At 50.9% G+C, this 17430-nt stretch overlaps 1 protein-coding gene across 1 annotated transcript in view; it reads left to right on the top strand.

The window, feature by feature from the left end:
• ZSWIM5 (zinc finger SWIM-type containing 5) overlaps positions 1–17430 on the top strand; it is a gene marked incomplete at its 5' end in the record, with an annotated part of 110493 nt that overhangs the window by 64137 nt on the left and 28926 nt on the right. Inside the window, one exon of the mRNA XM_080349105.1 lies at positions 13747–14103. Within this exon, the coding sequence (XP_080205231.1) occupies positions 13747–14103 (357 nt within the window). The remainder of the gene's footprint in view (positions 1–13746; positions 14104–17430) is intronic.

The following is a 17430-nucleotide window of genomic DNA, read 5'->3' as shown; positions in this document are numbered from 1 at the left end:
CAGCCGCACTGTTTCGGCTGTTGACTCACTGTAGGACGGCCTGCAAATGGCAACTGGTGCATCTTCCAGGGGTGTTGAGCTAGGATAGCATTTTCCAGGTGTTTGGCGTGGGGATTGCAAAGGTGTGCCTGGGGCAGCCCCTGCGGCTGGAGCGGTCCAGGGGACAGTAAGAGATGAGGACAGCAGTTGAGGCTGGCTGAGCTTAACAGAGCCTGTGATGGGATTGATGTAGCAATGGGTCTGTATTTCATTTCTTTTTTATTTAGTTTACTTAGACCTACAGGTCTGGTGTTGTCTTCCCCCAGCACACTTCATACCAATTGCCTAAATCCAGCAACTTCTCTTGGTGGCACAGAGCTCTTGAAGTTGAACTCCTTACCACTTGCATGATTGGAGATACTGAGGACAGCGTGGCTTTTCATACCTATCTTAAGGTGAAGGCTGAGGGATGAGGGCTTTGTGGCATCCTGGAGGTCCCATGGGGTAGAGTGCTTGTGACTGCCCCAGAGGCTCCTCAATGCTGTCGCTCACTTAAAAATCAGGTTGATTTCTAGTAAACCAACAGGACTGAAGGCAGCCAGGACTGCAGAGTTGCTGCTTGTATTTTAGGTGTCCTGATTATCTGCTCCAGGTTTTCTTTCCCTCTTACCTCCCACTCACTCCTGCCTGCACAGATTCTGAGTATACTGGGAATGTGATTTGCCTCTACTTTGGTCCGGTGTACCGATATGATTGATAACTCATGTTGTACTGCTGACAGCCATTTTTATCCTTTCCTTTTGGTTGGAGAAAGAAGGAGGGATGTATGAAAGCAAGGCTGTTGGAATTGCGTGGGTGGAAGATCCAGAGATTATGTTTTGCCTTTGCAGATGTGCATCATGAGCGTGATGGGATCTCTGCTCCTCCTTGTCCTTCCAACCATTTCTCCTCCGTGTCAAGGATGCAAGAAAGTGCTGATGTGTCTTGTACCTGCAAGCATCACTTGCTTGTTGGCTGGATGGAGCCAGCCTGCTTTCAGCTCTCCCGAGAAGCGCTTGTCTTTCCATCCATGATGGGTTCATCTCTAGGTTTAACAGACTGGTTTCCCTAAACAAGGAACTGAATTGATATTAGAAGAATACACCTCTTCTGTAAGATGTCGAGGTCATGATCCATGAGAGCAGCCTGTAGACTGCGTTTTCAGACCTGTTCATCGCCAAGATGCACTTAGCTTTTATTTCAAAATTTCTGGTTTTATTTACATTTCACCTGCTAGGTCCCAGATTTGGTGCATTCTCCTTCTGAAGGCGGCTGAGCCCTCAAGCTGCTGTAGAAGCTTGTGGGGTTTCCATCTCTTGTGGAGGAAACACAGTGTGGAAATTGACTCCTAAGGGCAACAGCAAGTGGAAAGCGTGATCCAGCATATACAAGTATTTATTTTTTAAAGACAAGCGGCAGTGTCCTGTCCCTCTGCCCTATGCTCTCCCTATTTCAGATTTAAAAAAAATTCTTGTTTGTCTTAAGGAAGATAATTAGTAAGGAATGGCAATTGCTCTTTAGAGAGAGAGGCTGCTGAAAGCTGTGATCATTTTAGTTTGGCACGTGTGTTATCCTCATCGCAGGGGCAGGACGGAATCTACCCACATGGACCCATTTTCAGGTGTCATCTCAATGAGGGCGACTTTCCCAGCATCGGCCCTGACCCCTCCCATTACCGCAGTTTAGTCTGCAATTACGCGCCATCCTCAGCCTGGCGGCTGCTGGATTTTACCCAAAACCTTGCAAATATTCCACATTGAGCCAAAGGATGTCACCTGGGGGGAGGGCAGGGCTGAGGTTTCCTTCCCAGCGAGGCTGCGGTGGCGCGTGGGCTCCTCGCATCCCTCGCTCGGTGCTTCACAGCCGCTGTCCCTTGGCACTCGCCTTTGCTCCCGGACCCTGCTGTGCCTCAGTTTCCCCGCTCCTGGCTCAACACGGGGTGGGGAAGGCGGTGGGGAGATCCCCAGCAGCTCTGCCTGCTGGATGGGTGAGACACCCCAAGCCAGGATGTGTCACCCACGGTGTGAGGATGCTCCCCCTTTTTTGGGGGTGTCTGTAGACCCTCTTTCAAGGGTTAGGGAAAGATTTTCTCTGCTGCTTCCCAGTCTAATACCATGTAACACTTGGGTTATGTGCTGATTAGGGTGATTCCTAAAACCCTTTGCTGAGACTGTGGGTAAAACTGCCTTCTCTCAAATTACCAGCTTCACTTTTCAAAGGGAAGAGAGGAGTCGACTCCCCAGTCGCTCATCTGGTTTTGCTTTTTACTCAGTTTCTGTCCAGTTCTGCTAAGCTCATTGTGTTTTTGGTTGCTTCCAATTTCAAGTTGAGATAAATCTGCTGATAACCCTCTGGCGCACGTGGTTTCTGCTGCCAGGGAGCCCTGCCTGGCTCTCACCACCGAGCATCGCGGCAAACCAGGGGCTGTGGGAGGCTGCCGGTTGGGGTTTCACTCTGCTGGGGCTTTCAGGTTGTATTTCAGCCAGCCAGTAGATAGTTGGCTGGGATATTGCAGCCCTTTTCCATTCTTTTTCCCCATCCTTCTTTTTCCCCATCCTTCTTTTTCCCCTTCCTTCCCCAAGGGACTTCATTACTCAAATAGGTCTGTGGTTAGAGGAGTTGGAGACTCTCCATCCACCGCCAAGTAGGACCTCATGCTCCATAATGGGAGAAAACCACCACTAAATGCCTCACGTCACGCTTTTCCCCTTTGGTCCTGTGTATTTGGCGTTAGCTGCACAATATAGGTTTCCTTTTGTTTTAACTGTGATGAATTCCAGGGAGAGAGAATGGATCGCTCCCTTGTTTTTCTTTCTACTGTAGCCCCAGCCATCCCGATGACAGATCTTGTCATTACGTGGTGTCATTTTAGATGTTTGCACTGCACCAAAAGCAAATGGAAGAGCCTGCAGTATAGGCTGTGGATTGAATAACAATGTTTTTCCAGAAAAGAAAAGAAAATCTGTGAAGTTTTTAATCAGAAACACGAGTTTCGCAGAGGCAGCCCGTACACCGCTCCCGACCCAGCGAAGCGGTGGCTCGCGTCTCCCTGGGTATCAGCCTTTGTGAGCCTTTGTGTTTCTGGAGGCTGTGAAGCTGTGGTGTCATCTGGAACTCGAGAAGCAGGAGGACTCGGGTTTTCCCGTGTGTGATGGATCCTTAAGGACAGCTTTCCAGTTGCAGGCTCTTCACTCAAGCAGAGGTTTGTGACGTGCAGCAGGGAGATGCTGGGGACAACACGTGGCCAGAGGAACTAGGGTGGGCAGTACTGAGGGGCTTAAATCACCACATGGGAATCTGCTTCTTGTGAAATGCCTACATGCTAAAACCAGTGAAAACTGCTGATGCAGGAGAGTGAAGCATCTTTGTCAGGCATCTGTCTCCCAACTGCCTTCCTTTCAAGCGAGAAGAGCTGCTGGGGATGTTTCTGCTCCACAGACCTCCCGCTGCCTTCCTGACGTCTCAGAAGGGTCATGTGAAAGCTAACGTGATCAAAAGGGGTTTTAAAGTGTTATTTAAAGCATGATGACTGTTCTGCAGAGCGTTTTTGGGCGATTTCACTGCTCGTCAGCTGTGACCCCAAACTTCACTCAGGAGTCTCACCATGGAGGAGATACTGGCCACTGAGAACTTGCATGTGGTTGCCTTGCTTGGGTTCGTCTTGTCCCTCTTTGATTTTTCTTATAGATGCCTTGATGTTACACTCTGAAGGGTGTTGATCTTCGTGGATGGCGGCAGTGGACAGCGTGTCAGGGGTCCCTTTTGTGGTACCATTTGTGGGGCTTGGCGGAATGGCCATGGCAAGGAGTCCATCTGCTCTGGCACAGCCTCTGGGCTCCATGGAATTGTCTGAGTAAGGTTGGGTGTGATGTATAGTTTGATAGGACTGGAGGATATCCAGCAAAACCCGGTTCTTGTTGAAGAGGTAGAAAACCCATCCACTCACAGGTTGCACTGTGCTTGGGAGCTGCCAGAGCGCACTTGGATGCTTTGCAGGTTTCTCCACTGTCAGAGTTGGTGATTCTCAGATACCCTCAACAGACTTCATACATATGATGGATGGAAGCCTTGTGACCCCCCAGGGATGTGCATAACCGCTGGCATCCCTCCTATGAGGGACCAACAGGGGATGGGGGACCCTGGTGTGCAGGCAGGACTATTGCAGGAAGAGTGCAGAGCCAAGATGGAGATATTGGAAGCACAACATGACAGCAAGCGTTCCCTCCTCCACACTGTGGTCCTGCTGAATGTCCCCATGTAGCTTATCCTTTCCCAGCTCTGTGCTGAGATCCCGGGGACAGGAATCATTTGCTTTCCTCAGTGATGTGGGGCAGATGTTACACCTCAGGATGCGAAGTCCTCCAACCTCTCACTAAACGTTTCCTCTCACTTTGTAACTTCTGGGTTGAAAGCAAGCTGGAAAAACGTTTTTTTCCACACAAAATCAAGGTGTGTACCCTTCCTCCTTCACTTCAGTTTTTGTTGGACATGGAAATTCAGCATCAACCTCCCCAAGCTTGACACCACCCCTCACCTCCTCTTCTGGGATTGCTCTGGTCAGGGTTGTCCCCGAGGGCTGGTGGCCAACCAGCCACTGGTGTGCAGCATTTATTTGAATGACTCCCTGTCTTGGAATTAAAGTCCCTTCCTTCAGAAATAATTAATACACTCACAAAGTTTCCTAAAATGATTCTGGAATAAAATGTCCACAGCGGAGGCTGAGCTGGAATAGAAATTGCTGAATAATTCATTCTGCAATGAGTGGTTAATTTCCCTATATGGAGGAACCCTAATAAGCTCCAAATTTCAGGCTTTGCTGATTTGGGGGTAGAAGGGGAAGGAAACCACTAAGTCTTTGTGAAGCTACTGAAGTGAGCTAAACCGTTTAAGTGTAATAATACTTTTACAATATAGAAATTGTTTGGCTGTGGTCTCCTTAGTAAAATTCAATGGCAAAAACAAAAGAAAAAGGGTGGATTTATTATCAATGGGAGCTGTAAAAGTTGGCAGGAGAGCGGTGCCGTCCTGGTGCCTGCTCTGGGGGTCTGGGCCCAGCTCCCAAGTGGAGGATGGAGAGGAGAGATACCAAAAGGTGTCATCTCGGACATCTTTTCTGCTCTTTGGGGGAGTAGTTTCAATGCAGAGCCCTTTTCTGTGCTTAAAAGCGAGGTTTTGGGAAGGAAGTTAATTGACCTTTTCAGCAAATCTATTACCAAGGCCATTACCACAAATGCTACTGAAATGTTTTGTAAATATAATGTTCATTTAACAACATCGCCAATAACTTAGAAAGTCAGACTTTATCCTCCCTTAAAAAAAACCCAGAGCTATTCTTAGTGGAAAAAATGTCTTTTTTGGGAAGAATTTGGAGCAGATTTTCATACTGAATCTAGGCTGCCTCACTCCCTCAGAAGGCTTCTGAGAGCCAGGAAAATTATCACTAATAACTTCCCTATAAATTGTAGAGCTGCTATTTTAAGGTCTGGTGTCTTGGGGAGGAGCAGGGTGGTGTCCTGCTTCCCTCCATTGCTGCGCGATGCCCTGCTTTGATTCTGGTCCTTGTTAAGCTGGCGGCTGGTCCTGCCCCATGCAAATAAACCAGGATGCTCCAAGGCTTGGTTTTGCTTTTGATTTTCCATATTGGTGGGTTGAGTTTGGGTTTTGGTTTGGAGGTGGCCCACTCCAGAGGCAGCTTTAAGTGGCAAAATGTGCACTGAGTGCAATTTATCTTTGGGTATTTGGAGGCTGCTCCCCAGCCTGAGGGTAAGACCTGGAAAAGCTGCCAATGCAGAAGGGAGGTCACATCTCAGAAAAGCGAGTTGGCAAGGAGAGCAGATACATAGGGAGGAAAGGATGTCCATGGCGCTGGAGTAACTTCGTCCCCAACCAGAGGGTGCCCAGGGATGAGCCCTTAACTTGGGGGCAACGGCTTAAGGGCTCTGGCATGGGATGCACTTTGCTTTTAGGGGTCAGGATGATGTTTTTGTGAGGCTAAGAGTTATGTGAATTGCCACATAGAAAAGAGGATGGAGGGAAGAGCACTCGCTGCTCCGCTGGCTTTCGACTGCGTTGAAGATCAGCGATCTCACCATAGTGACGCTTGCATGGAGGGATAAGAGGCATTTCCTAATTAAAACCTGCACAAGAAGCCAGCTTCTCAGCTGTTGGAAGCCTGGATGGCTCCCTTGGAGCTGGGATATGACCCCCTGCTCAGCCTCGCATGTGAATTTTGGCATCTCCCATTGGTTTCCTTGGGGCAGCCGGGGTGGTGACAGCACGAGGCTGGGTCTGCTCTGTGCAGCCTCGGCTGATGGGACGCACGAGCCCAGAAACTCCACCAAAAAGTGCATTTCCGCCCTGTGGATATTTTCTTTCATGCTTGAAAACAACCCTGCATCTTAGAAAACACCTGATCTATAACAAAGAACTGCATTGCTCCTCGTTCGGACACAGCTGCTCTTGAACGCAGAGAGAGGAGGGATGCTTTTGGGATGGTCACAGAGACATGTTGCTTTTTCTTCCTTGATGTAGAGAGGGTGCATTTACCGCTTCTGCCAAAAAATGCTCTGCACATTCTCATCCTTCTGATTTCTCATGGTTTTAAGAGAGCTCTTTGTATTCAAGCTTACCATGAGATATACTGTAGCAGTAAAGAGCAGAGACTTGACAGCATTTTGCCACCAGTTATTATGTGGGCAGCACATGTTAGCAAAGATGCAGTGAACCTTTCCTTGTCAAAGCCCTTTCTATTGCTTACGCCGCTGAAAAAATGGCATTCGGATTGGTTTGTGTTAAATCTGAACTGCTAGTGGAAGAATTCAGCTTGCAGGGGTTTACCTTAGCAGAGGAAATCAGTCTGAGCTTTAAAACTGGTTGTATTTTTTCCTTCTTCCCCCAAACCATATGTCTTTGGAGCAAGGGTTGTGCATCTGGGTAGATTAAAAACCCATTTGCTGGCAGGCGGCGGAAGGATGTGGAAGGTGATGTGGGGAGGAGTGGTCTTGGCTTTGGGGCTGGCAACAAAGATCAAATAAACCCGGGTCTTCAGGTTCGGATGGGCAACAAAGAGCACCCTGGGTTGGGGAGAAAATGGGGGAACAGTTTTGAATATTTCGGGGGAATGTCACAGATCGGGACCAGTCATCTGGAGCACAGGGTTGGTGCAGCCACCCCCGAGCTGGCGAGGGGGAGGAAGAAATACTCCATTTCAGGCTTCTAGATAAACAAACACCAGAAATCTCATAAGGGTAATAATGGAAATCACTGGGAAATTGAGTTAATACAAGGGCATCTGTGTAAGTGAATGCTTGGGACAGGGAAACGGCTTTGTCCTTTAACTCTACTAATGCTGGAGCAGATGGGAAGCGCGGAGTGCTTCACGCATTAGCTGGCTCGGATAAAGAGCAAGGCAGAGGCCGGTCCTTGTGGCTGATTAGAGGTTAACAGGGATAGAAACCAGCGGATTGACTCTTCATTTGCAGGGGGTGTTGTGGGATCAGAGCAGATGGCAGAGAGAGCGTCCCTCCAGCTTACTCAGCTGCTCAGAGGAGCTTACGGCTCCCTCCAGCACAAACAGCCCCGCTTGCATCTCCTCTGTTTACAGCTGCAGCTCCTGCTTTTTCCCCAGCCTACCCTGAGGGACAGTATTTCTCCTAAACCTGTGGTAGTTGGTGTGCGAGGCCGTAGGCGTGTGAGGGGACACTTGGCGGCACGGCGCATCCTCTCTAACTCGGCCGTATCCCTTTGTTACAGCTCCTCCAGCATCGGCTCAGCCGCGGGCACGGCTCCTTCCCGGCGGCTTCTAATGGCCTTTGTTAGCTCTGCAAAGGCCAGAGGTGCTTTTCCAGGATGGTGATGGCTGGGAAAGGACAGGAGCATGGTGGGGACTGGGGAGGAGGGCTGAATGGGGGGAAAAATGTAGAGCTGAGAAGGAGCGGCTGCCCTGTGCTGGAGCAGCATCGTCCCAGCCGGCCAGCGCCTGCGCCCTCCATCCCTGCCAAGGTCTCGCTCAAAGGCAACACCTTTGCCTGCGGTCACAAAAGGAAACTGCTCTGGGGAGGAGGGGGATGTAAACTCATACCAGCTCTGCTCATTGACTCCCTGGAAGGCTGGATTCTCTATTTTGCAAGGGAGAAATGGCAATTGATTCAGCATTACCCTCTTTCTTTTTGTCTGCCAGTGCTCTGAAAAGGCACATTTTATCTATGTGTGACAACACCTGCCTAGGGTGCCTCTCATTGAGCCGCGCTGAATCAAAAGAGCAACAAGAAAAGTGGGTTTAATTGCACACATCTTCAGCGGAGTCTTTCTTGCACTGGCAGCACAAAAGGCCAGCTCTGCGCTGGTTGAATGGAGCCCGGGAGGGCTGGGGCGCGCCGTACTCTCCGTTACTATCGGAGGCAGATGATTCACTTTGCTGGAGCACTGTCATGTGCAAATGAGTTCATGAGCCCATCTCCTTTCCAACTGCAAGGTCAGGGACTGAGCAATTGTCAGCATCAGCCGGCTGGAGGAATTGATCTAGAGGCTGGAAAGCTTTGGGAGATTTTACTAACCTCCACTTCCCACTGCGTGAGCACCGACACCTTCCTCCCACGGGTGTTGTCTATGTTACAAATATTGACCGATTTTAAGTTCACGTTTGGAAAGCTGCTGTTTTGAGGCATGGAAATGTGACCGAGAATGGCTTATAAATAACACTTGGTGCAGCAATTATTATTCATTGCTAGTTATGGCTTTCACACAGTGGAAAAACAAATGGTTTTTCCACTAGGAGCTGGAGCTGCAGTCCGTTTAATCACTAAAGAGCTTGGAATTGCTTTAGTTTAAAATACCTTTCCACTGTGGTTTGGAAATTAAAAAAATATATTTATATATATATTTGGGTCATGTTAACCTAGTGTATACGACTTGAGCTGAGGGTTCAAGTTTACCTCGGCTGCATCTGCTGAGCCCCAGAAATATCCACGTGTTTGTTCCCATTCGGTTTTGCAGAGCTCCTGCCCACAGGAAGGCAGAGCAGCCCAAACACGAATTGGAAACGGGGTTGGTATGACTAGAGATGGGGTCCTGGGAGCTCAGCATGGGGCACAAGAGCAGCGAGGAGCTGCGTTGCTGTCCCCTGCAGCCACCCCTCTCCAGGTGGGATGCAGGGGAGTGCAGCTGGTGCCTTTGGGAACCTGTGTGCATGGGCTTTCCATCACGTTGCTCCTAAAGGAACCTGCCCAAAATACCAGCCTCAGTTACTAGGAGGTTGCTTGAGGCTTTGGCAGGCAGGTGTGGGCGTGAGTTCTCCACGTACAGCCTCAGGCTGCATCCCACCAGTGGCCCTTGCCCAGGGGGATGGACGTGGTTGCGCGTTTCCTTCTGCAGAGCTTTTTCATGTCCCCCTTTGAGGTTTCCACAAAGACTGGGAAAAGCCTACACAGAAGGCAGAGGAGCCACAGTGACGTGAAGAAACACTCCCTCCATTACCCATGCATTACTGGTCCTCATCTTCTTGTGCAGCAACTTCAGATGGTCTCTGGGCTGGGATGCGGAGATGGCTGCTCTGGTGTGAAGGCGACCATCTCCAGGCTAGGGTGTAGAGATGGCTGCTCTGGTGTGAAGGCGACCATCTCCAGGCTAGGGTGTAGAGATGGCTGCTCTGGTGTGAAGGCGACCATCTCCAGGCTAGGGTGTAGAGATGGCTGCTCTGGTGTGAAGGCGGCCTCCCCGGCAGGATTGTAGTAGCGCTCCATGAAAGGCAAGCAAGTGCTGCACCTGGGAAGAGCGAGCTAATGTTTCCAAATGGCACAACTTTGCGGATGACAACTGTGACTCCTGCTGGGGCCGCGGTGTGAAATGTGGGGGACAGCCACAAGCAGCGGCTGCCGGAGGGAGCAGAGCTGAGTTCTCCAGTTCCCAGACAGTGTTGTAGTTATTGGGTACTTCTCTTCCTCCTCTTCCTCTTCATGGGTGTTGGAGGACTCCTCATGACACAGTTATAAGAAGGGAAGGGATTACGCCTGGGTTTTGCGTGTTTCCAGGCTTTAAATTTGCACCTGTGGTCTGCCTGTCTCCAAACTTTAGGTATTTTGACGTAATCAGCTTGGAAATTGGCTTTACCTTCTACGGTTCGTTGGAGGACCCAAGGCTAGAGGTCTCCAGAGCTGGCCTGGAGGTGTGTTGGAGCTGCGGGACAGGCTGGTAGTCTCTCCTGACAGGTGGCTTTGGACACCTGGGTTAAAAATGCTCAGCTGAAAGACAAGCTGCTCTTTCTTACAGAACTGGAAGGGTTTGCAAAGCTCCTTTTGCTTGAGTAGGTTTAGAGATCAATGAATTCTCCATCTTGGTTAAAGATAGTTCTGTTGAGGCTTTAGTGGTCTTGTCTTAATAGGACAATCTCCTGTGCTGGAGCTCCTGCTAAAGGCTTGATCCTTCAGAGCCCAGGGGTGTTCTGTGAATCTGTGCTCCTCTCAGCCCATGGAGTTTATTGGCTTCAAAAAGGAGAGTGTTGCCCAGCTAATGACTTTAGAAGTGCCACTGGTGTGGGGCTCACGAACTCCAAGAAGACATTTCTAGGGTCTATTTTAATTTAAATCAGAGGCACACCATCCTGCCGCACTAATGCAAGGTCCTTCCTCCAGTGTTTTGTCTCTGTTTGATGGGTAAGTGGGATTAAGAAGATGTGCTCATCATGCCATGTGTGCCTGTGATTTGTGGCACCTTTCTGTGTTCTTTCTGGGGCAGGTATGAGCACTTGGCTCCTTTTGCAACCTGGATCAGAGGCATCCACTGGAAAGCATCCCTGGTTAAAGTAGGGGAGGCTGTTCTGGGGGTGACGCTGTTCTTGGGACAAAGCTGGGCTCTGATGGGTGTAACAAGTCTGTAGTTACAAAGATGTTATTTAATTATTTTCTGTCGTTTTCAAGCCCTGGCACTGTGACTTTGCTGGCAGCAAATCAAACACCAAGTTAGCTTATATTAAGGAACAGAAGATGAAATCCTAGATAAGCACTTAGCTATAGGAATGTCTTAAATTGAAATATGCAGGGGAAACTTGGAGGAAAGTGTTTCATTTTGCTCTCAGTGCTAGCCAGACCCTGAGTCTGCAGCCAGGGCGGTGTTTCTCTCTGCTGCGGTGCTGGTATCACCTGCCCCACGTGCTTCTTGGGATATAAAGTGAACACTGAGGAGTATACGGTGACACCTGTCCTCCTTCAGAGTGACCTGTAGCCTTTTGGTAGTTGTAGCATCAGAGTTTTGTGGGGACCAGGAGTGCTTCAATGGATGATGGGGTAACCATAGCGTACCTTTTAACCACCGCTCCCATCACTGCTGAGCCGGTGAAGCCGTCTCCATCTCCCACCCATGGGTGCTGGGGTGCGGACCTGGCCACAGAGCAGGGTGCAGTGTGGTAGCTGCAGGCTCACCTCCCGTTAGTGTAAATAGCCCCAAATAATGCTGCAGTTCCTGCCAGCTTCTCTCTCTCTTCCTCTCGCCATGTTTAATTTCTGACTAAGCTTTTGATAAATGTTTTGTATAGAGTTGCGAGTTTATCTTAAACAGACCTGCTACCACCAGGGTGAAAATCTAAACCAAGGCTTGACTTAGGCCCCGAGTGCCAGATGAACTTGGCAGCTGCTAACATGCTGAATGGTCTTGTTGGACCTGCAGACCCTGGCTATGGGTTTCAAGGACCGACTCTGGGCAGGTATGGGGAGCACAGCTTTTAGGATGCCTGAGAGCAGCCTGGGAAGCATCTGGGCAAGTTCCCTCTCTCAGAGGGGCAAGTTCAGACCACCATTGATGTATTTTCAGACTTACACCTGTCCAAAACAGGCTGTTTAGTTAAATGAGTTCCGCCAGCCTTATACCAGTTAGCCCCAATTGGGGTCTGGCCCACGATCCTGCTAAAATAAGTGTTTCAAGGCAGTGTTTATGGCTAGTAATTTGTCTTAGAGGGTTTTATGTATATTTGTGTATGTGCCTATGGGTGTATGTATGTGTATATACATACATTCTTGCTTAGGAACGTGCTTTCCAATCCTTATAACTCGTTCAAAAAGTAAACTAGGGAGAAACTGGCAGCGAGTCGGAGCCGCCTGCCAAGCATTACAGACCAGAGAAGTGGTAAAACATAAACACTTTGGAGTTTATCCTCAGGATTTATGTAGTTTGGCTGCTGAGGGACAGACTTGCGTGGAGGGGGGGTGCTCGTTACCCCCTGGCCGTGCTGCTCCCACGGCGCCGAGCCCGGCACCTCGGCAGCCACATTTCCAGTCCCGGCAGCGTGCGAGCGAGAGGGCAGCGCGGGGCTGCCCGTCCCTTCCCTCCCTCTCCACTGGCCGTGCGGGGTGGGTTTTGGATGAACAGGTCCGTGTCCCCCTCCCCTGCACTAAAGTGAAAGCAGACCTCCTTGACGCTTAATCAGATTTGAATGTGGTTTTTGGCGTGGCTTTAAAGAGACTGGCAGTGAATAGCTGGTTTTGATGCCATTTATTAAAAACCTCTGGTAGAATGTGTCTCAGAAAACCTTTGTGAGAGCTGGCAAATGCACAAGGGTTTGATGTAGTTAATGTGTTTTAATCTTCACCCCCCCACCCCTTTTCCTTTTCTGTCACTAATTGTAGGGCTCTCAGCTGTCTGCTGCCTTCTCCGGGGGGATGGCAGCCTCCGCAGGGACCTCTGTACAAACATGGGCTTAATATGGTTGCAGTGGCACAGAGAAAAGTGAGCATCCTCTTTGGGAAACAGGGGAGGGGCGGGTGGCACAGGGCACCAAATCCCAGGTGCCATGCCAGGCTGTGACCTGGGGGCACTCAGTGCTCCTGAGCACCTTAATTAACCTCCTGATGTGGCCTCATTCTCCTTGAAGCCATGAGGCAGGCAAATTGAGCAAATGAAAATGCCCCTTTTCCAGGTGGCTGGGCAAGCGCAAGGTGTTGGTGTTGGACCACCTTGGCAACCAGCTCCTGGGAAGGGCTCCCTGGTCTTTCAGCTTGAGGTTGATGGGCACTCGGTCTTCTCTTGTTGACTTTATCCCTCGCTCGCCGCGTGTGGCGGGGGCTGTCAGGAGCACCGTCATGTTTGTGTGACCGGTTTGGGCCGTCCCTGCAGCTCGACACGCGGATCGTGCCGATGAGCGGCTGGCGTCTTGGCCACGGTATTTCAGGGAAAGCTCAAGAGCTTGTAGGGGAGCAGCAGATACCATGGAGCTCAGGGAAGAGTTTCCCCCCCAGCCTGCGATTCAGGCTGCACGTTGCTCCCCATTCCCGCTGCGTGGAAGAGCTCACAGCTGCCCTGGAACACTCTGCATCCTTGAGGGAATGAAGTTGGGAGTTGTGTTGCATTTAATTTGTGGGTTTTTTTGCCTGCCTCATCAAAGAAAAGAAAACCTGGCCTTTTTCTGCCAGCCCTTACTCACGTGAGTTGGAAATTCAGTGAGAGGGAGGCGTGGATGAAGATGAGTCCCAGGAGAGAAGCAGTCTGAGAGGCTTTTAAACAAGTGGGAACCGAGCGGCTTTGCTCGTCCCCTGAGGGTTTGGCTGTTAAATAAACTCACTGAAGAGTCTGGCTGTTATGTGTGTGTTGGTGCAGGAGGGTGTTTGTACATGGGCTTGGTGCTGCTGAGTGTGAACCTCCAGGATGTCACACGTTGGGTGGTGTGCTCCTTGATGTGCTGATGGCGCACATGGTCAGAGGGAAACTAACGTGTCCTTTCCCTCTTCTCCTTTCCCTCTCCAGGTTTCCACCTCAGCGGGACGGTAACGGAACCGGCGACTGCAACAGAACCAGAGATGACCTACAAGGTGGCCATCAGCTTCGACCGCTGCAAAATCACCTCAGTGACATGCGGCTGCGGGAACAAGGACATTTTTTACTGTGCCCATGTTGTGGCGCTTTCACTGTACAGGATCCGCAAGCCGGACCAGGTGAAACTCCGTCTTCCCATCTCAGAGACCCTTTTCCAGATGAACAGGGACCAGCTCCAGAAGTTTGTTCAGTATTTGATCACGGCGCACCACACCGAGGTGCTGCCCACCGCCCAGAAGTTGGCTGATGAGATCCTGTCGTCCAACTCAGAGATCAACCAAGTGCATGGTAATTCCTCCCTCTTCCCTGGGTTGCTCGGCACTGATTCACTTTCTGTTTGAGGTTGGAATGGTGGTTTCACACTGATGCGGTGACCTTCATTTTGCTGTGTTTGTTGCTGCACAGAGAGAGGTGGCAATGTCAAATAGATGTTAATCCATGGGTGTTGGGGCCACATTGATGTCCCCATTCCGCCCTCTGTTCTTTAGGTGTTTATCTGTCAAATGCTGGCTTCAACAGGCGAGAAAAGGCGGAGCAGACGGGCTGGTTGTGCATAAGCCACAGCTCAGAGGGGGATGGAGAAGCCAAGGGTGGAGGAAGGGAGCACGTTCAGTCCCCAGCACAGAAGGATGTGGTGCTGAGACCCTGGGGAGCGGGAGGTGCAGTAGGCATGTGGCTCCTGTAGTGTGTGGGGACATGGTGTCAGCCCAGCCCTGCACGTTGCTAAGTTAGATGTGGCTGAGCTGGTGGGAGATAAAGCTTTAATCTCCATGGGGGTTAATTTGCCCATAATAAATGAGCGCCGCTGTCCTGACCTACTGCACAAAGGCAGCAGAGGTGTGTCCTGGGGCTTTGTGTTTGGAAGATGCTTTTGACTTCTTTCCCTCGAAAGCACCAGCTGGGCTAGGGGACAGTGCTCATCCCTGCCCCAGTCCAGTTGCCCACTGGCTCAGAAGGTAGCCCAGGCTCCCTGGGGAGTTGTACTGAGGCTCTTGTCATCAGCCCAAGCCAAGTGCTCCCTCCATGTCTTTCCAAGGAGCCCCGGAGCTGAGGTTGCCCAGGATCTGCAACAGCGAGCCGCTCCCCACCGCGCCTGTCCCACCAGCTGTACAGCGGAGATAATAAACACTTATCTGCCACAGAAGGGCGTTGGGGGATTAACACATGCTTGTTAAATGCTCCGAAGACAAGAAGCCACATATGCAACCTAAAATAGGATCTGAACTGGTTGAATCCACATGTAGAGGTGAGGCCGGGGGTCCGTCTCCGCTGTGATGGCAGCTCTGATCTTAGACATTTTCCCCTCCCTCTTGCCAGTCGTTTTGCTTCTACCTTGGGAAGAGGCTTTTGTCTCCTTTGCTGGGCCACATCTGCTGCATGTATGGTTGTGCTCTAAATTACCGGCTGGGGGTGGGTTTCCTCATTTTTTGGCGTTAGAAAAGAATGAGGAGCTGTGGTACTGCAAGAATCTGGTGAGGTCCGCTCCTTCCCTGAGCTGATCCACTGAAGCTGAGGTTGGGCAAGATCCCTTCTTGGCCATTGTTTGAGGCTGCTTTCTCCTAAGCAGATTGAAGAAAAGCTTTTAAGGCTCTGAATATTTATTGCTCCAGAGTCAGCAAAAGGCTGGTGATTGAGAGTCTTACAAAGATACAGATGTTGGCTCCAGTTCAATATCTGCCTCTTGTTTTTACAAGTGGTTTTAAAAAACAAAGCAAAAATTCTGTGTCCATTCAGACTCGTGCAAGTTCACACACTCCAGCGTGTGATTTTTGAACTGGCAGAGATGCATTGACTTACCCAGCAGAAGGTGGCACCTACCCAACACCCATGGGGCTGCCCAGCCAGCGTCACAAGCGAGTAAATGCCTCTGTAAGCAGGAGAAGAGCCTCATCTCATCCTGGGGGAGGATGTAAGATGTTGAGATGATCAAAAGGTGATCTAAGATGATCTTTGAAGGGTGTTGCACCCTGTGAAAAGGCAGGCTCAAAAATCCTCACATTCAAGTTCAGAGTGATGTTGTCCAGGGGCTCAGCTCTCAATCGTGGATGGCGTGGCAAGCTTTTCCTTCCCCGTCCTGCCAGTGAAGTGCAGCCACAGTGCAGCTTCACCATGGAGCTGCTTGAGCGAGGAGCCCAGGGCGAGGAAGGGCTGCAGGTGTGTAGGGCTGCCGATGTGACAGCAATCCGGCTGCTCCTCGCGAGCTCTGGTTGAAATTTTCCCCCCATCTTGCCCTGCCCAGCTGTGGTTCACACATTCATAGAGGGTCCTTGATCCTGGAATTTGCTTTACATAGAGCTTCATGGCCTTACTTGTGCGTTTCTGGGCTGTATCTAGTTGAGGCCCTTGGGGTCACCACACCTTTGGTCACCTCTGGGTTGAGGCCAAGCTGGCTTTTGGCAGCCCAGCCTTGCAGCCCAAATGGTAACGCACTGTGTGCGCTGGACACCTGAGGCTCTTACACCTTGGAGCAAGAAGAGCTTCTGCAGAAATCCTTTATTTTCCCTCATTTCTTCCGAGGAGAGGTCTGTTGAGCTTCAGATTAGCGCTGGGTCTTCCCCACCTTCCTCTGGCCACGTGAAGGGCTGCTCTTTCTATGTTGATGGTGAGTGCATGGGATGGAGATGATTCTGCACCTTAGGAGCACCCCGGGCTCTGGTAATGCCCCTTGTGCTAAGGGATCATTTGGTTTTGTAAAATCAGGCTTTCAGGGCTGCTCCTTCTCCCCCTGCAGGGCCTGAATGGCAAAGAAAATTACAGGCCATTGTTTGGCGCGCTTGTCTCAGGGCTCAGAGCTTTGTTCCTTGCAGGAGTCTGTAGCCGCGGGCCGTGCGCCGCATGCCGATCTTCCCGGCTGCCTTCCTAGAAGGAAATGCAAACTCTCCAGTAATGATGGAGTCTCGGAGCGCAGCCAAGGCGCTGGCGCGTTCTCGAAGGATTCAACCGGAGCAGAGTGCTGAGGTGTGCGTGCCGCTCTGCGCTGCGCTTGACCTCTGCCTGCTCCGGCGGTCACGTTTCTGCGCTGGTCCCTGGCTGCAAGGGGCAGCGAGAGCATCTCGCGTGTCTGGCGCCTCCGCGCTCGGCATCTGAAGTGGCAGCTGGAGCGAGGAGACTGGTGCGGGTTTCAGTGCTGCTGTGTCCCCTCTCCAAGTGTGTCCCTGCTTCCTGGGGACAGAGTCAGCGGTGTGGCTGTCCATCACGGAGCAGGGCTGTAAGGCTGTCGTTGCGCCAGCAAATGTGATGGGTGGCTGCTTGGCCTTTCCTGGTGGGCTGACTGCTGGGGGCAGCCAGGACCTGCAGCTTGGATCTAACAACCAGGGCTCCAACAGAGTGAGGAGCATCTGGTGGTGGCCACCTTGTCACCCTGCTCCCTCCGTTCTTCTCAGACAGGGCTCACGTTGGTTTGCTGCAGGGCCAGTCTGGCTTGGGAGAAATACAAGCTGAGAAAGTGGCTCAGGGCCACCAGCCGTGGTGGGACGTGCCAAGCATAGGAGCAGCTTTGCCATTGGGGGGTCCATGCTCTGCCACCATGATCCATGGGAAGAATATGTCCTTCTGAGGCATGAATGAAGAACAGAGAGCGATTGCTTTTGTGCAGTAAGGTATTGCAGAGAAGCC

The sequence above is a fragment of the Nesoenas mayeri genome, assembly GCF_963082525.1.
Source record: "Nesoenas mayeri genome assembly, chromosome: 8".
NCBI lineage: Eukaryota > Metazoa > Chordata > Aves > Columbiformes > Columbidae > Nesoenas > Nesoenas mayeri.
The sequence above is the reverse complement of the archived record's forward strand: the minus strand, read 5'-3'. Positions and strand labels throughout refer to the sequence as shown.